This window comes from Dendropsophus ebraccatus, chromosome 4 (genome assembly GCF_027789765.1).
Source record: "Dendropsophus ebraccatus isolate aDenEbr1 chromosome 4, aDenEbr1.pat, whole genome shotgun sequence".
NCBI classification, from domain to species: domain Eukaryota; kingdom Metazoa; phylum Chordata; class Amphibia; order Anura; family Hylidae; genus Dendropsophus; species Dendropsophus ebraccatus.
In genome coordinates, this window is record NC_091457.1 from 169162058 (window position 1) to 169189485 (window position 27428).

At 46.5% G+C, this 27428-nt stretch overlaps 1 protein-coding gene across 6 annotated transcripts in view; it reads left to right on the forward strand.

The window, feature by feature from the left end:
- DPYD (dihydropyrimidine dehydrogenase) overlaps positions 1 to 27428 on the forward strand; it is an 850395-nt gene that overhangs the window by 223382 nt on the left and 599585 nt on the right. For all 6 annotated transcript variants that reach the window (XR_011362703.1, XR_011362702.1, XM_069967717.1 and 3 more), the window contains 3 exons: positions 3775 to 3936; positions 18109 to 18305; positions 20869 to 20950. Coding sequence is in view for 4 of the 6 variants with exons in the window: in XM_069967717.1 (XP_069823818.1) it covers positions 3775 to 3936; positions 18109 to 18305; positions 20869 to 20950 (441 nt within the window). In the remaining 2 variants the exon portion in view is untranslated. The remainder of the gene's footprint in view (positions 1 to 3774; positions 3937 to 18108; positions 18306 to 20868; positions 20951 to 27428) is intronic.

A 27428-nucleotide genomic window follows, 5' to 3' on the forward strand; every position in this document is an offset into this window, starting at 1 on the left:
CTATATACTACAGGTATACAGGACCTCCACCAACTATATACTTCAGGTATACAGGACCTCCACCAACTATATACTTCAGGTACACAGGACCCCAAACTATACACTACAGGTATATAGGACCCCAAACTATACACTACAGGTATACAGGACCTCAAAACTATACACTACAGTTATACAGGACCTACACCAACTCTATAATACAGGTATACAGCACCTTCACCAACTCTATACTACAAGTATACAGGACCCCAAATATACTACAGGTATACAGGAACTCCACCAGCTATATACTACAGGTATATAGGACCCCAAACTATACACTACAGGTATACAGGAACTCCACCAACTCTGTACTATAGTTATACAGGACCCTCAAACTATTTACTACAGGTATACAGGACCCCCGAACTATATACTACAGGTATACAAGACCTCCACCAATTATACACTACAGGTATCCAGGACCCTCAAAGTATAAACTACAGGTATACAAGACCTCCACCAACTATACATTACAGGTATACATCACCAACCATTTACTACAGGTATACAGGACCCCCAAACTATACAGTACAGGTATACAGGACCTTCACCAACTGTACACTGCAGGTATACAGGACCTCCCTCAACTACACACTACAGGTATACAGGACCCCCCCAACTATACACTATAGGTATACAGCCCCCCCAACTATGCACTACAGATATGCAAGACCCCTAAAAACTATACATTGTGGGTATACAGAACCCCTCCAACTATGCACTACAGGTATACACTAATTCCACTGATTAACTCAGATGAAACAATACCTTTAGCTTGGCCTCCTGGGCACCTTAGAAGAAATCTAATTAACACACTGACACTTTATACCCGGGCAGCGCCGGGTACATTTTCTAGTAATAGTGATGGCAGAATTGCTCAGAGACGTCCGGCTTCCCCTCAGGATCTGCGGTGTGCTCGGCCGCCATCTCCAGCTCTTGGCCTTGCTGTGACTCTTATCTAGAAGCGGGGTGTGATGTATCAGGGCCGGATGTTACAGAACCCCTATGGTCCGGCCGCTATCTGCCACCAAACATAAAGGAAATCCCCTTCCTTTGATTCTGCAGAAGCCGCTGATCTAAACTCCAAGGTTTTCTGTTACTGATCATTATAAGGCTGGGTTCACACACAGTATATTTCAGGCAGTATTTGGTCCTCATAGCAACCAAAACCAGGAGTGGATTGAAAACACAGAAAGGATCTGTTCACATAATGTTGTAATTGAGTGGATGGCCGCCATATAATGGCAAATATTTGCTGTTATCTTAGAACAAAGGCCGTTATATTGAGATAATGGCCGTTATTTACCGTTATATGGTGGCCATCCACTCAATTTCATCATTGTGTGAACAGATCCTTTCTGTGTTTTCAATCCACTCCTGGTTTTGGTTGCTATGGGGACCTGAAATGAGGACCAAATACTGCCTGAAATATACTGTGTGTGAACCCAGCCTGAAGATGGCGACCAGTCTCTCAGCACTTGTAGGGGGGCTCCCACACCTGTCACCAAGTATATCCCCCATATCTCACGGGGGCTGGGTTCACACTATGTATATTTGAGGCTGTATTTGGTCCTCATGTCAGGTCCTCATAGCAACCAAAACCAGGAGTGGATTGAAAACACAGAAAGGATCTGTTCACACAATGTTGAAATTGAGTGGATGGCCGTCATATAACAGTAAATAACGGCCATTATTTCAATACCACAGCCGTTGTTTTAAAATAACAGCAAATATTTGCCATTAAATGGCGGCCATCCACTCAATTACAACATTATGTGAACAGAGCCTTTCTGTGTTTTCAATCCACTCCTGGTTTTGGTTGCTATACAGCCTCACAAATACAGCCTCAAATATACATAGTGTGAACCCAGCCCCATACTGTATAAGGATCTGACACAACACTCTGTATATGTATCTGTATGTGATCGCTCTGTATGTGATCACTCTGTATACAGTATGTGGCTAGGTTCACACTATGTAACTGTGCGGCTGTATTTTTTTATGCGGCTGTAAATGTGCGGATGAAACTCCGGCCGTGGGAAAAAATAGACATGCGGCTGAAAACATACGGTCATTTACTTGGAAATCTGGTTCAACTAAAAATAACAAATAAAATCTTAAGAAAGTGATGGAAACACCTCTGGATGCATCTGGGAAAGCAGGGAAACAGTTTACAGGAATCGCTATTACCGGGGTTTGCGATCCTCTGCACTAATGCCGATGCCTCTAATAGTTAATATATTGAATTAATAAAACACATTTTCTTTGTAATAAAGTCCCTTTCGTTGGTCAATAATTTAATTCTAACGAATCCATCATTTTGCAATTAAATATACTGTTAAAATAAATAGATATATAAATAAATGTATATTTATATATATATTTATTTTTTGACAGTATATTTAATTGCACAATGATGGATTCGTTAGAATTAAATTATTGACCAACGAAACTGAATTTTTTTCATCGAAAATGTGTTTTATTAATTAAATATTAATTAGTACAGGAAGCTCCATAAGCCGTTAATTCATATTGCCGGTAATAGAGCTTTCTGTCCTAATCATCACTTTACTTTAATGAAAACATCAAATGTTTCTTCTAATTATGTTATGACAATAGTATTATTAGAAGAAACATTTAGAATTATATGTGCGCTCAGCTGATTGGCTGATTGGCTGAGCGCACATATAATGAGCCGGTCCGCAGTACAGTGACTTCATTGTGCTGCGGACCAGCGAAGAGGACACATCGGGGTGAGTATAGAGCTCTCCCCACCCCCTCCCCAGCACTGCACCCCTCCCAGAAAGGAAGGGGGGGTCAGTTAACCCCTTTCTTGCTGGGATGGGTGCAGTCTGACATCAGTCTGGCCCCCAAGGGGTCAAGGGGGATGCAATACATCCTCCCTTAACCCCTTGGGGGCCAGACTGTAAGCAGCGATCTGTAAAGATGCTGCATACTGTAAGGAGCACAACACCGCTCACAATGATGGGTGTTGTGCTCCTGTTTGTGTGTTTTTCCCTTTTTGTTTTTCAGATATCGGTATCCTGTGGATTACGTCGGATTCCGTGGACTACGTCGATGACCAGCGTTTTTTTAATGTTTTTTTGTTATTTGAATAAAAAAATTTTTAACTTGTGTCTTGTCTTTATTTCTTTACTTTATAGACTTAGTAGTGGAAGCCGTCTAATAGACGGAATCCATTACTAAGTTGGGGCCTAGTGTTAGTCGGTATAAAATGGCTAACACTAACCCCCTATTATTACCCCAGTACCCAATGCCACCAGGGGTACTGGGAAGAGCCGGGTGCCAGTGGTCCCGGAGCGTCAAAATTGGCGCTCCTGGACCGGGCGGCAGCAGGCTGGTAAGATTTAGGCTGGGGAGGGCCTAAACCAATGGCTCTTCCCACCCTGGTGTTACCAGGCTGCTGTCGTTTGGTTTTTAACCCGGCTGGTTATAAAAATAGGGGGGACCCTGTATGTGATCGCTCTGTATATGATCGCTCTGTATATGATCGCTCTGTATATGTATCTGTATGTGATCGCTCTGTATGTGATCGCTCTGTATGTGATCGCTCTGTATGTGATCGCTCTGTATGTGATCGCTCTCTGTGATCGCTCTCTGTGATCGCTCTCTATGTGATCGCTCTCTATGTGATCGCTCGCCGCTCCTTCTTAAGGCCATGTTATCGGTAATTGGTTTTTAATAAGGACATTTTAATTTTTTCTTCTGCAGAACTACTATGGGGCGGCCCGCACTATACTGTCGGATAACCCGCTGGGCCTGACGTGTGGCATGGTGTGCCCGACCTCTGACCTCTGTGTAGGTGGATGCAATTTATACGCCACCGAGGATGGCGCCATTAATATTGGAGGACTGCAGCAATTTACCACGGAGGTAGGTGTGTAATATAGTGGGGCTGATCATGGAGATCTGTCTATAGAGAGAAGTCGGCCTCTCTTCCCATTACTCTATTCATGTTATGCACAATATTCACCATAACAGGGAGGATGAGGCTTTATACAGTCACTTCCATCCTTACCTTTCCTCCAGGTTCAACGTCACCCAACATGGGAGTCACCAGGTGACTGGTAGAAAAGACAAGCCTAATGGGTGTACTGTGTCGGGAGATGTGTATACTGTGTCGGGAGATGTGTATACTGTGTCGGGAGATGTGTATTATGTGTCGGGAGATGTGTATACTGTGTCGGGAGATGGGTATACTGTGTCAGGAGATGTGTATACTGTGTCAGGAGATGTGTATACTGTGTCAGGAGATGTGTATACTGTGTCGGGAGATGTGTATACTGTGTCGGGAGATGGGTATACTGTGTCGGGAGATGGGTATACTGTGTCGAGAGATGGGTATACCGTGTCGGGAGATGGGTATGCTCTGTCGGGAGATGGGTATGCTCTGTCGGGAGATGGGTATGCTCTGTCGGGAGATGGGTATCCCGTGTCGGGAGATGGGTATCCCGTGTCGGGAGATGGGTATACCGTGTGGGGAGATGTGTATACTCTGCCCACAGGTTCTGGACTCTTTCCGGAGGTGCGTCGCGGTCCATACATGCACATGCTCCATCTACTGGTCATCCAGTGGTCGTGAACTGCAACTTGTGGAGCATTTGCCTAGTATCTAACAATGTTGAACTGAATTTATATCCGAAGGACAAGAACCCTTAACCGTCCATCTACATATGATGGGGGGGGGGGGGGGGCTCTACATTGGAGGGATTCTGATTTGACTGATAAACCTTAGTCATGTTTAATTAGCCGTGCACTGACTGTTTCCAATAGGTGTCACTAGAGAGCAAGCACTTCTCTTCTGGAGGAGGGCTACATTGCACTGCATGGTCTCTTACACCAGCCTGGTGGTCTCCTAAAGGAGTCACATTACCTCAATGGAACTAATACAGTATAATGAGAGTTCCATGTATCACACAAAGTTGTGATTATTAACCCCACATGTGCTGCAGATGTCTTCGTAGGTCCGGACATTACCCGGAGCACTGAAGCAGTTAATAAGGGGTTAATGTGCGGGGACGTGTGATGCTCGGTGTATAATCCCTGCACAGAATTAAAGGCTAATGATTTCACGTGGAAATAGACGACACGTTTTTAGCATAGAAGTCGTCGTGATCCACGTCCGCTGACATTTCCAAAGATGTTTTGAATGCAGAAAAAATGTTTCTCCAATTAAAAATATAATGATTTGCGGAGAAGGCGGCAGTGATTTATAACTGCTGTAAAAAGCTGTAAGTGAAGGCAGGGAGAACACACTAGCAGTAAACCAGGTCTGTAATACTTACCATACACAGAGTAGTAGATGTGGAGGAGCGGCGGGATCTAGCGAGGGGCCGCTCCGCCTACGTGGAGTACAGCTCTTGTTTGATGGATAATCCCCCAGTGGTCCATGTAATCTTACACGTAGAGGAGTGAGGCGGTGGCACTCACCATCCGGGCTAAATGTCATCATTCCATCAATCAGACATGACAGCAGCCGTTCATAGATCAAAGCTCGGGAGGATCCGCGGCGTGTGGTCCGGAGAAAGCGGAAGTTACTGCAACGTCAGTGGAGCCTCCCGAGCTTGGTTCTATGTACGGCTGCTGTCACGTCTCACTGATGGAACAATTTTACCATGTTCCACTAGCCGGTACACACAAGGGTCACCCAGGCCTTTGTAGTGTCCTAAAGGGGTTGTGCAGCCGAGCCCGCTCCCCCACCCCTTCCCGTTTCCTGGTCTTTGCCTTCGTCCTCTTCCTAATTACTTCGATTGTCGTGTTGTGCAGAGAGGAAATGCGCACTCAGCGGCTGATCACTATGCTGTGAGCACATGACAACTGAATAACCTGAAGCAGTCGGGTGCTGTTGGCCGGGGTAGCTCTGGTGGTGTTGTGTCTGCTAGCTGAGTGTAGGGTCACTTGGACACTGGTCACGGTAGCCTAGTGAGGTGTTGGTACCCTCCCCCAGTCAGACAGATGTTGCTTCCGCAGGTTTGGATAACCCAAGTGTAACCTGGTGTATAGATGCAGAATGATAGACAGTCCAGCAGCTTAACCAAAATAACGTCCGATTACTTAAATTTTTATTATAATTCATTAATAAGGCCCCGTTCACACAGAGCAAGAAGGGCCGAATTCCGTGTGGAATTCCGCCAGCCCACGTGTCATAATGACAGTCTATGGGAGGCACGTGCTGCATCTCTCAGCGCTGAAGAATACACATGTTCATTCTTCAGCGCGGGGAGAGGAGCCGCGCACTTCCCATAAGGTGTCATTATGACACGGAGGCTGGCGGCATTCCACGGCGGACAATTCCGCTGCGGAGTTCCGCCGTTCTTGCTCTGTGTGAACGGGCCTAAGGCTTCAGTAACTGCAGGTGAGAAGAACAAGAGGTATTAACTGTAGAAGTGAGAGTAGAGGAGCATCTTGAGGGCCCTGTCCAATGAAGCCATGTACTCTGACAGGATAGTGTAGTGGAGGGAGAAGAAACTCGTACTCACCTATTTGACCGCCTAATGCTCTACAGTGTCAGGATACCTGTCCTACTAGGGTAGTACAAGGTCGCATGTTCCAGCGCTGGGTGAGGCAAACTTCCTGAAATCTTTCAGAACAGCTGTGCATTAGAATACGTAGGCAAGTGTCAGCTTTGTCCTGCTGGGGTCAGTGCCATACTGCCTTGTATCTTGGACAAGTTGATTCTCAGAGAATGTCCTTTCCTCCTCAGGGGTCTAGCACTGTATGCTAGTGATGGTTACTTGCTAACTTAGAACACTCTCTCCTTGTGTCTCTTTCTCTCTAGTGACTAGGGAACTCCCAAACTCCTCCCACCAGGAACTAACCTCCCTTTATAGGGGCACCTACACCTCCCAGTGGGTGGTAGGGTAGTTCGAGCCCCAGCCGTGATTATCTGGGTGTAGCTGCTGTAGGTGTCTGTGGTGTCCCAGTTTCCTGCACTGCGTGATAGGATACGTAGGCCCTCAGTACTGGCTGCTTTGTCCTATCAAGGCTACTTCCTGTTTGTAGGGATACTGCCCTGCTCCTTATAGACGTGTTTTTGGCATGGGTCAGGGTGTTCCTTGGTTACCTCTCCCTTCTGTTTGATTAGCACTGCATACTGAACGTAGTACTTCAGTTCTTTTGAACATAGAAAACAGTACTTCCTCCCACACAGAGCTAACCAACTCCTCCTACAGGGGTTAGTGTGTGTAGAGAGCAGGGATAGGTAGAAAAAGAGAACACACCTTCTGTTTCTCAGCAACAAACGCATGGTATAACAACAACATGAACCCATAACTGACACTGACACCTAGTGGTGAAGATTCAGAATACCTCATCACCACTCAACCTGAAGTGAGAACTTTGTGACAGGTGCACGAGACACTAATAGTGGGACATCACAATAACATTTTCTTTAAGCCTTGGCCTCCATACCGAGACTCATCCCTTAGAGCGGTCTTTTAATTCTTTTCAGGACAGGACAAAGCTGAGCTGGTTATGAGAGATGACGGGCAGACGAGTAGACCATTGTGGCTGCCGGAGCGCCAGCAGACAGGCCATAGTAACTAGAGGTGTAACCCTCCTGTCAGGATCCGGCGCTCGCCCCTCACTGATCATAAGACCTCTGACCTCGGTCAAACAAAGAACAGAGAAGATAGAAGACATGTCACCTTCTCCTCTCCCCGTCATCCCTGCAGAGCCAGGAGAAACCTTGTGTTTTCTTTTCTGGAGTAAAAATGGTTTAATAAAAAACGAGTAATGTTTGAGGGTCCATGTGTAGGGTTCAGGACCCTCAGCTGATGGGCGAGCCGCATCCACCGACATCAATGGCTGCAGCCAGACATCCCGCCACCGATTAGAGCGGCCTCTATACCTACAACCCCCCCCCCCCCCCCCCCCCCCCCCCCCGGCTGCGGATGGAGGATGCCATTATAATGCAGGTAAGTATGTGACAAGACATTGGCCATGTAGGTAAATAAGAGGGACCATACAGTCCCGACCATAGTCAGACGGGTTTCTTACTCTTCGTGCCGCCCCGGCTCCATGTAACGCAATAAGGTTTTACAGTTTGATGCTTCATGAGCAGCTGACGAAAAATCAATGTTCATGAAATCCCTTCACGAGTCTGGTTAAAAATGAGAAGTGAGACGGATTGTGTACAAGCTGCAGCATCTCCCGCCATCCGCACAACCAAATCAGAGCTGTAAATATAATGGAGAAAAATCAATGAGCCTGAGTATTAGGAGCTGAACATTGTGATGATAAGAGGGACAGCGAGAGGGGCTTCATATTACATCAGACCCTAAATTACTGCCATCCCTGACGTCTATACAGCCACAAAGAGTGTCTCCCACCCTGGAGGACTCGACCTGTCCATACACTACACACATGCAATGGATTTAAAGGACACTCGTGTAATGCATAACTTCCCCTGGGAAAACCATCATTTCTTTCTGAAGACATCAGATCATAAATATATATATATACTGTATATACAGGTGTTATTATCAGGGCAGGTGTTATCAGGACGGATGTTATTATTGGGATGGGTATCATTTAATATTGGGGCAGGTGTTATTATCAGGGCGGGTGTTGTTATTGGGGGAAGTGTTATTTATTATCACGGCTGGTGTTATTATCGGGGCGGGTGTTATTATCGGGGCGGGTGTTATTATCATAGCAGGTGTTATTTATTATCAGGGCAGGTGTTATTATCGGGGCGGGTGTTATTATCATAGCAGGTGTTATTTATTATCACGGCTGGTGTTATTATCGGGGCGGGTGTTATTATCGGGGCGGGTGTTATTATCATAGCAGGTGTTATTTATTATCAGGGCAGGTGTTATTATCAGGGTGGGTGTTATTATCAGGGCGGGTGTTATTATTGGGATGGGTATTATTTATTATCGGGGCGGGTGTTATTTATTATCAGGGCAGGTGTTATTATCGGGGTGGGTGTTATTATCTGGGCAGGGTGTTATTATTGGGATGGGTATTATTTATTATCAGGGTGGGTGTTATTATTGGGATGGGTATTATTTATTATCAGGGTGGGTGTTATTATTGGGATGGGTATTATTTATTATCGGGGTGGGTGTTCTTATCGGGGCGGGTGTTATTATAGGGGGGGTGTTATTATCAGGGCGGGTGTTATTATTGGGGTGGGTGTTATCTGGGCAGGTGTTATTATAGGGGGGGTGTTATTATCAGGGCAGGTGTTATTATTGGGGTGGGTGTTCTTATTGGGATGGGTGTTATTATTGGGATGGGTATTATTTATTATTGGGGTTGGTGTTCTTATCGGGGCAGGGGTTATTTATTATAAGGGCGGGTGTTATTATAAGGGCGGGTGTTATTATCAGGACGGGTGTTATTATCAGGGTGGGTGTTATTATCTGGGCAGGTGTTATTATTGGGATGGGTATTATTTATTATCAGGGTGGGTGTTATTATTGGGATGGGTATTATTTATTATCAGGGTGGGTGTTATTATTGGGATGGGTATTATTTATTATCAGGGTGGGTGTTATTATTGGGATGGGTATTATTTATTATCGGGGTGGGTGTTCTTATCGGGGCGGGTGTTATTATAGGGGGGGTGTTATTATCAGGGCGGGTGTTATTATTGGGGTGGGTGTTATCTGGGCAGGTGTTATTATTGGGGTGGGTGTTCTTATTGGGATGGGTGTTATTATTGGGATGGGTATTATTTATTATTGGGGTTGGTGTTCTTATCGGGGCAGGGGTTATTTATTATAAGGGCGGGTGTTATTATAAGGGCGGGTGTTATTATCAGGACGGGTGTTATTATCAGGGTGGGTGTTATTATCTGGGCAGGTGTTATTATTGGGGTGGGTGTTATTATCTGGGCAGGTGTTATTATTGGGATGGGTATTATTTATTATCGGGGCGGGTGTTATTTATCATCGGGCAGCTGTTATTATGGGGGTGGCTGTTATTATTAGGATGGGTAATATTTATTATTGGGGTGGGTGTTATTTTAGGGGTGAGTATTATTATTGGGATGGGTATTATTTATTATCGGGGCAGGTATTATTATCGGGGCAGGTGTTATTATCGGGGCGGGTGTTATTATCAGGGCGGGTGTTTATTATCGGGGCGGGTGTTTATTATCGGGGCGGGTGTTATTATCGGGGCAGGTGTTTATTATCGGGGCGGGTGTTATTATCGGGGCGGGTGTTATTATCTGGGCAGGTGTTATTATTGGGATGGGTATTATTTATTATCGGGGCGGGTATTATTTATTATCAGGGCAGGTGTTATTATGGGGGTGGCTGTTATTATTAGGATGGGTAATATTTATTATTGGGGTGGGTGTTATTATCAGGGCAGGACGTGGGACTTGGGCAGTGGGCATGGGAGTCGAGCACTGGGCTTGTGACATGAGGATTGGACGTGGGACTCGAGCATTGGGCGTTTGACTTCAGCATTGGGCATTGGACTCGAGGATAAGGAACAGCATTGTTCTTCTTCCTCCTGGACGTCTTTCTTGCAGTAGGCGGATATGTGGTGGGTGTTTATTGTAACTACATGAAGATGGATCGGCCGGCAGACGTGACTTCAGCTTTTTCTCCCGCTCTCTTTCCTTCCTCGGATACAATGATAGATTCTCCAGCTGGATGTTACATTCTAGAGAGTAAATGCGGCAATGGCCATTAAAGCGTGCGGCGTGTTTCCTTATAGTCGTGTCACCGTGATTAATAGACAGAAATTAGACCCTGATATATTGTGCTAAATATCTGACATTTTTCTACAATCATTAGAAATCTCTTAGAAAGCTTTGTGCTGACACCATGATGAATAGTGACTGCACCACCGGGGATAAATATTACACAACCCTCACACTCTGAGATTTGGCGCGTACGCTTAGATTAAAATGTAAAGATTTCGCCATCAGCACGTGATTAATCTCCCCTGATGATTATCCGTGTGCAGATGTGTCTCACATGTACGGGGGACGTGTTGTGTAATGTTCAGGAGGAACCGTAAACTCTGCTGTGCTTCACTCAACTGCTAAACTGGGAAACGTAAAAATAACGGGAAAAGCGTCCAACACACTAACCCGCCCTGGTTACCAGTGCACTGAACCGCCCGTATATTTTTGTCACTGCACTGACCCACCCGTGTATGTGTATGGTTATCAGTGCACTGACTGCCTGTGGTATGGTTATCAGTGCACTGACTGCCTGTGGTATGGTTATCAGTGCACTGACTGCCTGTGGTATGGTTATCAGTGCACTGACTGCCTGTGGTATGGTCAGGGTCGGATTAAAGTGAGGGCACCCGGGGCATGTGCTCTAGGGCCTCCACCACTTAGGGGCCCCCACCAGCCCGAACTCTAGCAGAACGGTGCTGCTTACCTAGGATATCAGGCCATGTAATAGCCCCCCTTCCCCCCCCCCCCCGCTGCTGTCTCTAGGGCCTGGCATCTTCCCCTGTACTGCAGCCTCTAGTGACCATGTGCATAACAGAGAAGGATGCTGAGCCATACAGCCGGGAGCGAGAAGGGGTCTGTGCTAAGTCACCTACAGTAAGCTGTATGGATCGTGGTGTATATATATTGTGACAATCTGGGGGTTACTCACTCGCTGGGATCGCCATCTCCTGGGCCTGAGACGGTTGGCACATCACAAATTGCAGTCCAGTCAGTGCTGTATGCTTTATACTGACCACAGTCAGCTTTATTTATCCGTTCAAATAACACAAGACATAGGCAACACTGCCAATAAAATAAAACCTGGGCTGTCTAGCCACTGACTACACATTACAGCTTCCCTAGCTGACTTTCTGAGCCTACTGCTCCACTTGACCAGGTACACTGGTCTCACCCAGACTTCTTGTCTGCAGCTCCCACAGGCCTAGTGCTGCCTGTTCTCCCACCCTGGGAGTCTTCACCTGGGAGCCATCACCTGGGCAGCTCTGGAGTCTCTAATAGATCCACCAGGTGGTTTCAGAGCCTCATTAGCTCTAGGGCTGGAGTGGAGTATACGGACCAGGAGCTCCACCTGAACTCCAATTCCCACTCCAGAGGCACAGAACTGCCTCTTACAGCCCCACCATGCCACATATCCTCCCCCCCTGACAAAGGCCATAGGACTTGTCACTTTATTATTACCCCCTCCTGGGTCAAAGGTCCTACATTGGGGTAAGATGTGACACCATTCATGCCTCATTTTCTTTTTCTGGGGACACACATCACACTTTTCATGAGGTTTTTGATTCCCCCACATTTTCCTTAACACAGGAACACCATGGTCCACTTTCTCACTTTGGCATTCATTTCTTTCATGCCGACGTCCATTAGGGGAGACATGCATTGGACGGCTGTACTGAGAACCACTCTCAGCATGCACACAGTCCTTATTCTCAGCAGGCACACAGTCCTTATTCTCATTCACAATTTGGTTTCCCTTATTGGTAACATCCAGGTTGTTACCCTTGGCAACATGAAACCTCTCACTTCCAGCTACATTGGATGGGACTGTATGAGTGACACTCAGCTCAGACCTTGCCTGATAGGTCTCACTACCTCTCACTCCAGACAGGGCAACATACAGACTGCAGCCACTTTCAGTCTCCAAAGTGACAGTTTTCACACCAGCTCCTTCATGCACATCTGTGTTTTGAGGACTCAGTTCCTCCAAAGTTACCTCTTCACCATTTATATGAGCCTCAGCAACTTCCAGACTCCCTGTAAGAGGTAATGTGTGAGCCAACACAAGCTCTTCAGCCGGACATTCTCCGGCCACCATCTCATCACTTGCTACTTGAGGCATGTTCACATTAGCCACAGGAACAGCTTCTGGAACCTGACAAAGAAGAGATTCTATAACAATAAGCGGTGGTTGTTCTACTACTGTGTGACCACCACTAACATCACTGGATGCTGCTACTGTGTGACCCTCACTAACATCACTGGATGCTACTACTGTGTGACCCTCACTAACATCACTGGATGCTACTACTGTGTGACCCTCACTAACATCACTGGATGCTACTACTGTGTGACCCTCACTAACATCACTGGATGCTACTACTGTGTGACCCTCACTAACATCACTGGATGCTACTACTGTGTGACCACCACTAACATCACTGGATGCTGCTACTGTGTGACCCTCACTAACATCACTGGATGCTACTACTGTGTGACCCTCACTAACATCACTGGATGCTACTGTGTGAGCACCACTAACCCTACTGGATGCTACTACTGTGTGAGCACCACTAACCCTACTGGATGCACCACTCAGGTCTATCTGGCTCTGCATTGTAACACAGTCACCCACACCAGACTTACTGTCATAGACACAGGGGGCGCTCTCAGACAAACCACGTGCATACGGCTTCCTACCAGGCCAAGCACATCTGGCTATCTCCATGCAACATTTCAGTCTACAACCATATTCACACTGGTCACTTTTTCCCCTTCTTTTATTTCGGAGATACCTATTGGGCACAGCACAGCTGTTGTAGGAACATAGTTTAGGTGTGAGAATACACAACACATTTTCACTATGTTTCCTCACCACATGCATTCTCACTGCATCACTTTGGGAAAAACGCGCCCCACAAACCCAGCATACATACCGCTTACTGCCACAGTCACTTCTCACATGCTGTTTGACTTTGTAGGTCACTCTCTTGGCATAATATGAACCCATGGGCTTGTGAGTCTGCTTACCCTCCTTGTTATCTTCAGCAGATATTTGGTTGCCACTAGCAACCACCTTGGCCTCACTTGACTCCGTAAAGGCCACCAAACTCTCTGTATTGCTTTCAACCACAGCACATGCATCCCATGCAATACTCTGGTCCTTACACACCATGACCTCTAGGGGCAGCACTGTACCTTCATCACATGCAATCATCTGGTCATTATACACCATGACCTCTAGGGGCAGCACAGCACATTCATCACATGCAATCTTCTCGTCATTACACATCATGACCTTTAGGGGCACACTAGAGCTAATCCCCTCTGCTGCTTTTTCTGCTTTAGAGGTTAGTTCACACTCTGCATTCATTGGAACTAACGCTGTAGTACACCCATCATTTACCTGCTTAGGTTGTGGGACATAGTTATGGGTTAAATGCATGTTAGGCAGCAAATCTGACATTACCTTACTACTATCACATAACTGCGGGGTGACATTACTGCTATCACATAACTGCTGGGTAACATTTTCAATAAACATTGCATGCAATACATTATCATTAAGTTCATCTGACTTTTCAAGTCCATGTTCAGACTGTGCTATAATCTCATCAGACATCAGGATGGTCTTGTCAGCCACAGGATTCTTCTCCTCACTTGGTAGCATTGCTGAACATTTGGACTTATTTTGGTCACAGTTCACACAGTAAGACAGTGAGGCTCCACCCACTGGTAACTCTGGGACTTTTGTATATGGTTCTCCTGGCTCCTCCCCCTTAGGCAGTGGTACAGTACACTTTACTGGGGACTCTCCCTCCCACAACTGCCAGAAATAAGGAAAGTCTCTGCCAAGTATGAACTCCACCTGAAGCTCCGCACAGACCTCCAGCACATGATTTACTGTCCCATAACAAGTTTTAAAGTCAATTAGAATAGTCTTACCATACGGCTCTGGTCGACTCTTCACAAACAGTATAATATCCGGGTGGACCCTGGACACCTCCTGGCGACAATCCAGGTCAACCAGCAGTGGGATTCCACCCACCAGCAATTCACAGGTTTTTGGTTTAAATTTCTCTGATCTCCTGACCAGAGGACGATAAGATTCACAGACACCCGCTCCCATGCACCTCCAACATGGCGCTCTCTGCTCAGTGACGGCCACTTGCTGGTGTGGTTGGTTGCTCCTAGCAACAACATCATGGCGCCTCTGCAAAAGTGACTTTTTAACACTTGGGCTTTGGGCAAAAGCACATCCAATTACACAACAGTCCATTCTCATACATCTCAAGCCTGGCTCTGGCTGGTTGGCTTTAGGGACGGCACCCTCACGCTTTTTATCTGGAGAATCAGACCAGGATGCAACTGGGACCTTGGTACAGCAACCACTGGGCTTGGACCCCTGTGCTTTCTGGTTAGCAGCCCCCTGCAGTGCAGTGCGGGGTGTAGCAGTACATGCACTTTGTACAGGAGCTCGCTTATCCAATGTCCTTTGCAGTTGGGCCTCAACAGCCTCCCGCTCTGCTTCAAACTGCGCAAGGTTATAACCCATTTGTTTGGCCATGTCTTCACGGCGCTGTATGTCCCATATACGTCTGACATAGTCCTCTGCTAGACCCATGGCAACTATATGCTTTATGCAGCAGAAACACCAGCTTCAAACATAAGCAATACTGGCCTTATCCAGACAAGACAGTCTCTGTAGGTCTCTCTCCACAGCAACACAGTCTCTGTATGTCTCTCTCCACAGGGACACAGTCTCTGTATGTCTCTCTCCACAGGGACACAATCTCTCATAAGGCTTCCGGCCCTTTAAAACCAGCAGAAACACAGTCTCTGTATGTCTCTCTTGCTCCACAGAGACACAGCCTCTTATAAGGCTTCTGGCCCTTTAAATCCAGCCACAAACTTCATGTGCCATTTTCTTGCCCACAGCAATCCTCCACCATATGTGACAATCTGGGGGTTACTCACTTGCTGGGATCGCCATCTCCTGAGCCTGAGACGGTTGGCACATCACAAATTGCAGTCCAGTCAGTGCTGTATGCTTTATACTGACCACAGTCAGCTTTATTTATCCGTTCAAATAACACAAGACATAGGCAACACTGCCAATAAAATAAAACCTGGGCTGTCTAGCCACTGACTACACATTACAGCTTCCCTAGCTGACTTTCTGAGCCTAATGCTCAATATCACCAGCTCCACTGGTCTCACCCAGACTTCTTGTCTGCAGCTCCCACAGGCCTAGTGCTGCCTGTTCTCCCACACTGGGAGCCATCACCTGGGAAGCTCTGGAGTCTCTAATAGATCCACCAGGTGGTTTCAGAGCCTCATTAGCTCTTGGACTGGAATGGAGTATATGGACCCGGAGCTCCACCTGAACTCCTATTCCCACTCCAGAGGCCCAGAACTGCCTCTTACAGCCCCACCATGCCACAATATATATATATATATATATGTATGTATATATATATATATATATATATATATTATTTTTTTTTTGGGGGGGGGGGGGGGGGGGAGTTTGGGTTGTCGCCCGGGGCCTCCACCAACCTTAATCCGGCCCTGTGTATGGTTATCAGTGCACTGACTGCCTGTGGTATGGTTATCAGTGCACTGACTGCCTGTGGTATGGTTAACAGTGCACTGACTTCCTTAGGCTCAGTGGCTAGCATTGTACAGGAGCTCAGTGGTTAGCATTGTATGGGGGCTTAGTGGTTAGCATTGTATGGGGGCTCAGTGGTTAGCATTGTATGGGGGCTCAGTGGTTAGCATTGTATGGGGGCTCAGTGGTTAGTATTGTATGGGGGCTCAGTGGTTAGTATTGTATGGGGGCTCAGTGGTTAGTATTGTACAGGGGCTCACTGGTTAGTATTGTACAGGAGCTCAGTGGTTAGTATTGTACGGTGGCTCAGTGGTTAGCATTGTATGGGGGCTCAGTGGTTAGTATTGTACAGGGGCTCAGTGGTTAGTATTGTACGGGGGCTCAGTGGTTAGCATTGTACGGGGGCTCAGTGGTTAGTATTGTACGGGGGCTCAGTGGTTAGTATTGTATGGGGCTCAGTGGTTAGTATTGTATGGGGCTCAGTGGTTAGTATTGTACAGGGGCTCAGTGGTTAGTATTGTACAGGGGCTCAGTGGTTAGCATTGTACGGTGGCTCAGTGGTTAGCATTGTACAGGGGCTCAGTCATTAGTATTGTACAGGGGCTCAGTGGTTAGTATTGTACAGGGGCTCAGTGGTTAGCATTGTACAGGGGCTCAGTGGTTAGTATTGTACAGGGGTTCAGTGGTTAGCATTGTACAGGGGCTCAGTCATTAGTATTGTACAGGGGCTCAGTCATTAGTATTGTACAGGGGCTCAGTGGTTAGTATTGTACAGGGGCTCAGTCATTAGTATTGTACGGGGGCTCAGTGGTTAGTATTGTACAGGGGCTCAGTGGTTAGTATTGTATTAGGGCTCAGTGGTTAGTATTGTACAGGGGCTCAGTCATTAGTATTGTACGGGGGCTCAGTGGTTAGTATTGTATGGGGGCTCACTGGTTAGTATTGTATTAGGGCTCAGTGGTTACTATTGTACAGGGGCTCAGTGGTTAGTATTGTATTAGGGCTCAGTGGTTAGTATTGTACAGGGGCTCAGTGGTTAGCATTGTACAGGGGCTCAGTGGTTAGCATAGTATGGTGGCTCAGTGGTTAGTATTGTACAGGGGCTCAGTGGTTAGCATTGTATGTGGGCTCAGTGGTTTGTATTGTACAGGGGCTCAGTGGTTAGTATTGTACAGGAGCTCAGTGGTTAGTATTGTACAGGGGCTCAGTGGTTTGTATTGTATGAGGGCTCAGTGGTTAGTATTGTACAGGGGCTCAGTGGTTTGTATTGTATGAGGGCTCAGTGGTTACTATTGTACAGGGGCTCAGTGGTTAGTATTGTATTAGGGCTCAGTGGTTAGTATTGTACAGGGGCTCAGTGGTTAGCATTGTACAGGGGCTCAGTGGTTAGCATAGTATGGTGGCTCAGTGGTTAGTATTGTACAGGGGCTCAGTGGTTAGCATTGTATGTGGGCTCAGTGGTTTGTATTGTACAGGGGCTCAGTGGTTAGTATTGTACAGGAGCTCAGTGGTTAGTATTGTACAGGGGCTCAGTGGTTTGTATTGTATGAGGGCTCAGTGGTTAGTATTGTACAGGGGCTCAGTGGTTAGCATTGTATGTGGGCTCAGTGGTTTGTATTGTACAGGGGCTCAGTGGTTAGTATTGTACAGGAGCTCAGTGGTTAGTATTGTACGGGGGCTCAGTGGTTAGCATTGTATGGTGGCTCAGTGGTTACTATTCTGCGTAGCCTGCGTATGTACAATGGTCGTGGCTGCCTGGACATTATTTTTAATTTCTCTGCAGATTTTTAAGGCAATGAATATCCCTCAGATAAGGAACCCGCTGCTGCCCCCTGTGGAGGAGATGCCGCCATCATTCAGCACAAAGATCGCCCTGATCGGCGCCGGCCCGTCCAGCATCAGCTGCGCCTCCTTCCTGGCCAGGCTCGGCTATTCAGATATCACCGTGTTTGAGAAGCAGAATTATTCTGGAGGTTTAAGGTGAGCGACTCCATAACGTACACCAGTCTGTGAGTGTGAACAACGTCCAAATCCAGGACAGAGCGGACGGCCGGGGACACAGAATACATCATCTTGTCATGAGCGCCGTTCTGCTCTCCTTAAAGGGAATGTTTCACCTGCAGTTTAGACATGTAATACGGTGCAGTCAGTCAGACAGACGTGATGTGGTGCAGTCAGTCAGACAGATGTGATGTGGTGCAGTCAGTTAGACATGTGATGCGGTGCAGTCAGTCAGACAGATGTGATGTGGTGCAGTCAGTTAGACATGTGATGTGGTGCAGTCAGTTAGACATGTGATGTGGTGCAGTCAGTTAGACATGTAATGCGGTGCAGCTAGTCAGACAGACGTGATGTGGTGCAGTCAGTCAGACAGACGTGATGTGGTGCAGTCAGTCAGACAGACGTGATGCGGTGCAGTCAGTAAGACAGACGTGATGTGGTGCAGTCAGTTAGACATGTGGTGTGGTGCAGTCAGTCAGACAGACGTAATGTGGTGCAGTCAGTTAGACATGTGATGTGGTGCAGTCAATCAGACAGATGTGATGCGGTGCAGTCAGTTAGATATGTGATACGGTGCAGTCAGTTAGATATGTGATACGGTGCAGTCAGTTAGATATGTGATGTAGTGTAGTCAGTTAGATATGTGATACGGTGCAGTTAGATATGTGATGTGGTGCAGTCAGTTAGATATGTGATACGGTGCAGTCAGTTAGATATGTGATGTGGTGCAGTCAGTTAGATATGTGATGTGGTGCAGTCAGTTAGATATGTGATACGGTGCAGTCAGTTAGATATGTGATGTGGTGCAGTCAGTCAGACAGATGTGATGTGGTGCAGTCAGTTAGATATGTGATACGGTGCAGTCAGTTAGATATGTGATGTGGTGCAGTCAGTTAGATATGTGATACGGTGCAGTCAGTTAGATATGTGATACGGTGCAGTCAGTTAGATATGTGATACGGTGCAGTCAGTTAGATATGTGATGTGCAGTCAGTTAGATATGTGATACTGTGCAGTCAGATAGATATGTGATACGGTGCAGTCAGTTAGATATGTGATGTGGTGCAGTCAGTTAGACATGTGATGTGGTGCAGTCAGTCAGCTAGATATGTGATACGGTGCAGTCAGATAGACATGTGATGTGGTGCAGTCAGTCAGACAGACGTGATGTGGTGCAGTCAGTTAGATATGTGATGTGGTGCAGTCAGTTAGATATGTGATGTGCAGTCAGTCAGACAGATGTGATACGGTGCAGTCAGACAGATGTGATGTGGTGCAGTCAGTCAGACAGATGTGATGCGGTGCAGTCAGTTAGATATGTGATACGGTGCAGTCAGTTAGATATGTGATACGGTGCAGTCAGTTAGATATGTGATGTGGTGCAGTCAGTTAGATATGTGATGTGGTGCAGTCAGTCAGACAGACGTGATGCGGTGCAGTCAGTAAGACAGACGTGATGTGGTGCAGTCAGTTAGACATGTGATGCGGTGCAGTCAGTTAGACATGTGGTGTGGTGCAGTCAGTCAGACAGACGTAATGTGGTGCAGTCAGTTAGACATGTGATGTGGTGCAGTCAGTTAGATATGTGATACAGTGCAGTCAGTTAGATATGTGATACGGTGCAGTCAGTTAGATATGTGATACGGTGCAGTCAGTTAGATATGTGATGTGGTGCAGTCAGTTAGATATGTGATACGGTGCAGTCAGTTAGATATGTGATGTGGTGCAGTCAGTTAGATATGTGATACGGTGCAGTCAGTTAGATATGTGATACGGTGCAGTTAGTTAGATATGTGATGCGGTGCAGTCAGTTAGATATGTGATGTGGTGCAGTCAGTCAGACAGATGTAATGTGGTGCAGTCAGTTAGACATGTGATGTGGTGCAGTCAGTTAGATATGTGATACAGTGCAGTCAGTTAGATATGTGATACGGTGCAGTCAGTTAGATATGTGATACGGTGCAGTTAGTTAGATATGTGATGCGGTGCAGTCAGTTAGATTTGTGATGTGGTGCAGTCAGTTAGATATGTGATGCGGTGCAGTCAGTTAGATATGTGATACGGTGCAGTCAGTTAGATATGTGATACGGTGCAGTCAGTTAGATATGTGATGTGGTGCAGTCAGTCAGACAGATGTGATGTGGTGCAGTCAGTTAGATATGTGATACAGTGCAGTCAGTTAGATATGTGATGTGGTGCAGTCAGTCAGACAGATGTGATGCGGTGCAGTCAGTTAGATATGTGATACGGTGCAGTCAGTTAGATATGTGATACGGTGCAGTCAGTTAGATATGTGATGTGGTGCAGTCAGTTAGATATGTGATGTGGTGCAGTCAGTCAGACAGATGTGATGTGGTGCAGTCAATTAGATATGTGATACGGTGCAGTCAGTTAGATATGTGATACGGTGCAGTCAGTTACACATGTATTGCGTGTATTTTGTGCTCCGGTGTCTGATCTTTGTTGGGTCGTCACCTCCTTCGCTCTGTACAATCATCCAGCAGGTAATGGCGGATGTAACATGCCGGTCGTTTTCTTGCAGTGCCTCAGAGATCCCTCAGTTCCGTCTGCCATACGATGTTGTCAGTTTTGAGCTGGAGCTGATGAAGGACCTCGGAGTGAAGGTAATGATAATGATGGCGGAGACCGCCAGCCGTACACCGCTAAATACCATGTCCATTAGTAGCAAACAATTAAAAGCTACAGTCGGCCGTGCAAGGAGATGCTTCCTCCGGCTGGGGGCATTTGTCTGTCTGCTGTCTGAATGCCAGGAGTCTGGAAAAGGGCAATCGATAGTTCTCATTTGGCTACATGTGATTAATCGTCCGCTGGAAAACAGAAGCAAAACAAAGTTTAGTTGCTTCAGGGGATCCAGGTGGTGAGTGCAGATCTCTTATATATGAGATGCTAATGGTGATGGCAGCAGCGTACGTTATATCACATTAACAGGATCTGCATCACTCACTGGCAGCCAGATACCTGAGGAAGCCGAAAGAGACACTCCTGCCCGAAAGAGACACTCCTGCCCGAAAGAGAGAGAAATTATTACTGGTCCTAGAGCCCAAAAAACATGGATCCCCCTCCACCCCACCAACCCTCCTAGTGACCATCCCACCAAACGTCCATCCTACTAGCCATCCCACCAGCCATCCCACCAACCATCCTACCAGCCATCCCACCAGCCATCCCACCAACCATCCCACCACCCATCCTACCAGCCATCCCACCAACCATCCCACCACCCATCCTACCAGCCATCCTACCAGTTATCCCACCAACCATCCCACCACCCATCCTACCACCCATCCTACCAGCCATCCCACCAACCATCCCAACAACCATCCATCCTACTAGCCATCCCACCAACCATCCCACCACCCATCCTACCAGCCATCCCAACAACCATCCATCCTACTAGCCATCCCAACAACCATCCAGCCATCCCACCAACCATCCTACCAGCCATCCCACCAACCATCCTACCAGCCATCCCACCAACCATCCTACCAGCCATCCCACCAACCATCCTACCAGCCATCCCACCAACCATCCTACCAGCCATCCCAACAACCATCCATCCTACCAGCCATCCCAACAACCATCCATCCAACCATCCTACCAATCACCCTACAGGCCTTTAATGAGACCACCATCCCACATAGGAAATCAGAATGTGTCTGAAACCTGTCTCTTTCTGACTGCCTGGGGAGCTCTGTATTCTCTTGGTTGTGGCGCTGTCTTTGACTGCCTCAGGAGCTCTGTACTCTCTTGGCTGTGTAGCTGTCTCTTTCTGAAGGCCTCAGGAGCTCTGTACTCTCTTGGCTGTGTAGCTGTCTCTTTCTGAAGGCCTCAGGGGCTCTGTACTCTCTTGGCTGTGTAGCTGTCTCTTTCTGAAGGCCTCAGGAGCTCTGTACTCTCTTGGCTGTGTAGCTGTCTCTTTCTGAAGGCCTCAGGGGCTCTGTACTCTCTTGGCTGTGTAGCTGTCTCTTTCTGAAGGCCTCAGGAGCTCTGTACTCTCTTGGCTGTGTAGCTGTCTCTTTCTGAAGGCCTCAGGAGCTCTGTACTCTCTTAGGAGGGGTCCTCACCCAATACTAAGCGGCTCTTATAAAGCTGAACGTTCTGATATCTTGCTTATATCCCCGAGTTCTCGGATGAAATCTTACACCCGCTTTCCTCGCTTTCCCGTTTTCTCCACGTCCAGCTGTGCTGAATTTTGAGCATTTATTCAGTGCTTCTTCCAGGGCCGTGAATCATCCCGTAAGGGCGGCCTGGTGCGATCTCGTCTGATCCCAGGATCTATGGATCAGTTATTTCTGCAGTCTGGAGGTCTGGAGATTGAAGAGACCTCCGCTCCACGCTGCCACATTGTTTCTGCTATTTTGAACAGCTGCTTTACTTTTTGGCAAATTTAGTCATTTATATGCAAAATACCGTTTTCTGCACCGCGGAGCCCGTTTGGGGCAGGAGCCGGAGCGTCCACTGGCTCTATATGGCGTATAGCTACGTGCATACCTCTCAATGATTCCAACTTCTCAAAAACATTTCCCATTTGTTCCATGAAAGAGACCCAGTAAAGAGCGAGGAGGCGGGGCCATCTCTATAGGGGCAGACAGGTTATTCTTTCTCTTTCTTTTTTCTTTATAAATCCCTGACCCTCTATAATAGAGCTCTCTGTATCTCTGTTCTTCTATAATAGAGCTCTCTGTATCTCTGTTCTTCTATAATAGAGCTCTCTGTATCTCTGTTCTTCTATAATGGAGCTCTCTGTATCTCTGTTCTTCTATAATAGAGCTCTCTGTATCTCTGTTCTTCTATAATGGAGCTCTCTGTATCTCTGTTCTTCTATAATGGAGCTCTCTGTATCTCTGCTCTTATATAATACAGCTCTCTGTATCTCTGCTCTATAATAGAGCTCTCTGTATCTCTGCTCTTATATAATGGAGCTCTCTGTATCTCTGTTCTTCTATAATGGAGCTTTCTGTATCTCTGCTCTTCTATAATGGAGCTCTCTGTATCTCTGTTCTATAATGGAGCTCTCTGTATCTCTGTGTCCCTGTTCTATAATGGAGCTCTTTGTATCTCTGTTCTATAATGGAGCTCTCTGTATCTCTGTGTCCCTGTTCTATAATGGAGCTCTCTGTATCCCTGTTCTTCTATAATAGAGCTCTCTGTATCTCTGCTCTTCTATAATGGAGCTCTCTGTATCCCTGTTCTTCTATAATGGAGCTCTCTGTATCTCTGCTCTATAATGGAGCTCTCTGTATCTCTGTTCTTCTATAATAGAGCTCTCTGTATCTCTGCTCTTATATAATGGAGCTCTCTGTATCTCTGCTCTATAATAGAGCTCTCTGTATCTCTGCTCTTATATAATGGAGCTCTCTGTATCTCTGCTCTTATATAATAGAGCTCTCTATCTCTGCTCTATAATAGAGCTCTCTGTATCTCTGCTCTTCTATAATAGAGCTCTCTGTATCTCTGCTCTTCTATAATAGAGCTCTCTGTATCTCTGCTCTTCTAAAATAGAGCTCTCTGTATCTATGCTCTTCTATAATGGAGCTCTCTGTATCTCTGTTCTTCTATAATAGAGCTCTCTGTATCTCTGCTCTTCTATAATGGAGCTCTCTGTATCTCTGTTCTTCTATAATAGAGCTCTCTGTATCTCTGTTCTATAATGGAGCTCTCTGTATCTCTGTTTTTCTATAATGGAGCTCTCTGTATCTCTGCTCTTATATAATAGAGCTCTCTGTATCCCTGCTCTTCTATAATGGAGCTCTCTGTATCTCTGCTCTTCTATAATGGAGCTCTCTGTATCTCTGCTCTTATATAATAGAGCTCTCTGTATCTCTGTTCTATAATAGAGCTCTCTGTATCTCTGTTCTATAATAGAGCTCTCTGTATCTCTGTTCTTCTATAATGGAGCTCTCTGTATCCCTGCTCTTCTATAATGGAGCTCTCTGTATCCATGTTCTTCTATAATGGAGCTCTCTGTATCTCTGCTCTTCTATAATGGAGCTCTCTGTATCTCTGTTCTATAATGGAGCTCTCTGTATCTCTGTTCTATAATGGAGCTCTCTGTATCTCTGTTCTATAATAGAGCTCTCTGTATCTCTGTTCTTCTATAATGGAGCTCTCTGTATCTCTGTTCTTCTATAATGGAGCTCTCTGTATCTCTGTTCTTCTATAATAGAGCTCTCTGTATCTCTGTTCTATAATGGAGCTCTCTGTATCTCTGTTTTTCTATAATGGAGCTCTCTGTATCTCTGCTCTTATATAATAGAGCTCTCTGTATCCATGTTCTTCTATAATGGAGCTCTCTGTATCTCTGTTCTATAATGGAGCTCTCTGTATCTCTGTGTCCCTGTTCTATAATGGAGCTCTCTGTATCTCTGTGTCCCTGTTCTATAATAGAGCTCTCTGTATCTCTGTTCTTCTATAATGGAGCTCTCTGTATCTCTGTTCTTCTATAATAGAGCTCTCTGTATCCCTGTTCTTCTATAATAGAGCTCTCTGTATCTCTGTTCTTCTGTAATGGAGCTCTCTGTATCTCTGTTCTTCTATAATAGAGCTCTCTGTATCTCTGTTCTTCTATAATGGAGCTCTCTGTATCTCTGTTCTATAATAGAGCTCTCTGTATCTCTGTTCTTCTATAATAGAGCTCTCTGTATCTCTGTTCTATAATAGAGCTCTCTGTATCTCTGTTCTTCTATAATGGAGCTCTCTGTATCTCTGTTCTTCTATAATGGAGCTCTCTGTATCTCTGCTCTTATATAATGGAGCTCTCTGTATCCCTGTTCTTCTATAATAGAGCTCTCTGTATCTCTGTTCTTCTATAATAGAGCTCTCTGTATCTCTGCTCTTATATAATGGAGCTCTCTGTGTCCCTGTTCTATAATGGAGCTCTCTGTATCTCTGTTCTTCTATAATGGAGCTCTCTGTATTTCTGCTCTTCTATAATGGAGCTCTCTGTATCTCTGTTCTTCTATAATGGAGCTCTCTGTATCTCTGTTCTATAATGGAGCTCTCTGTATCTCTCTTCTATAATGGAGCTCTCTGTATCTCTGTTCTTCTATAATGGAGCTCTCTGTATCTCTGTTCTATAATAGAGCTCTCTGTATCTCTCTTCTATAATAGAGCTCTCTGTATCTCTGTTCTATAATAGAGCTCTCTGTATCTCTGTTCTTCTGTAATGGAGCTCTCTGTATCTCTGTTCTTCTGTAATGGAGCTCTCTGTATCTCTGCTCTTATATAATGGAGCTCTCTGTATCTCTGCTCTATAATAGAGCTCTCTGTATCTCTGTTCTTCTATAATAGAGCTCTCTGTATCTCTGCTCTTCTATAATGGAGCTCTCTGTATCTCTGCTCTTATATAATGGAGCTCTCTGTATCTCTGCTCTATAATAGAGCTCTCTGTATCTCTGTTCTTCTATAATAGAGCTCTCTGTATCTCTGCTCTTCTATAATGGAGCTCTCTGTATCCCCTGATTACTCTCTATACTATGTTTTTATACTATATTACGTGCAGGACCCTACAGAATATCTCCCTGTAATGTCTTCAGCCTAGATGCTATATACCTCATGTACAATGTATCTTCCTTCTCTGCACACTCTTCTGTATAGTCCATCAGTGCTGGAGGCTTCACCGTATACGTTATTCTCCGTACAATGTAAATGTATGCAGCTTCTCCATTAGCGCCGGTTCATGGCCACGTCTCTGTCTCCCTCGCTGTATACTCTTCCAGGATCTTTTATAGTCTCACAGATAGAAGCGATGCACTTGTGATGCTCTTAGTGCCTCCTGCATGCTGCAGACATACAGTAATGAGATGTTTGCTTTTTGCAGTAAATTTCCACATATTTCCATTATTGCGCCCTGACCCCGGCTCCCGCGCTCTTCAGGATTTCACCGCTGTACAAACATTTCACGTAACCGCTGGAGATAGACAATAGCGAGAGGAGAACGGTAGCGATGCCTCACAGAATAATGCAGCCTTCTTCTATAAAGCAAATCACGGCAGAGAACATTACTGGATAACAACGCCGCCGCCGCCGCCGATCTAGGGATTCGTTATTTTCTCTTCTAGCTTTAGAAACTTCCTGAAGAAAAACTTCTACAATGTGCCGTGAATAATGATCGCTGGTTAGGGATCATGTGCAAAGGGCGAAGATAGTGAGGGTGTAAGCCGACCGGATCCAGTGCTGTTAGAATGGAAGCCGAGCGGATCCAGTGCTGTAAGGATGGAAGCCGAGCGGATCCAGTGCTGTTAGGATGGAAGCCGACCGGATCCAGTGCTGTAAGGATGGAAGCCGACCGGATCCAGTGCTGTAAGGATGGAAGCCGAGCGGATCCAGTGCTGTAAGGATGGAAGCCGAGCGGATCCAGTGCTGTTAGGATGGAAGCCGACCGGATCCAGTGCTGTAAGGATGGAAGCCGAGCGGATCCAGTGCTGTAAGGATGGAAGCCGAGCGGATCCAGTGCTGTTAGGATGGAAGCCGACCGGATCCAGTGCTGTAAGGATGGAAGCCGAGCGGATCCAGTGCTGTAAGGATGGAAGCCGAGCGGATCCAGTGCTGTAAGGATGGAAGCCGACCGGATCCAGTGATGTAAGGATGGAAGCCGAGCGGATCCAGTGCTGTAAGGATGGAAGCCGACCAGATCCAGTGCTGTTAGGATGGAAGCCGACCGGATCCAGTGCTGTAAGGATGGAAGCCGAGCGGATCCAGTGCTGTTAGGATGGAAGCCGAGCGGATCCAGTGCTGTTAGGATGGAAGCCGACCGGATCCAGTGCTGTTAGGATGGAAGCCGAGCGGATCCAGTGCTGTTAGGATGGAAGCCGAGCGGATCCAGTGCTGTTAGGATGGAAGCCGACCGGATCCAGTGCTGTAAGGATGGAAGCCGACCAGGTCCAGTGCTGTTAGGATGGAAGCCGAGCGGATCCAGTGCTGTTAGGATGGAAGCCGAGCGGATCCAGTGCTGTTAGGATGGAAGCCGAGCAGATCCAGTGCTGTTAGGATGGAAGCCGAGCGGATCCAGTGCTGTTAGGATGGAAGCCGACCGGATCCAGTGCTGTAAGGATGGAAGCCGAGCGGATCCAGTGCTGTTAG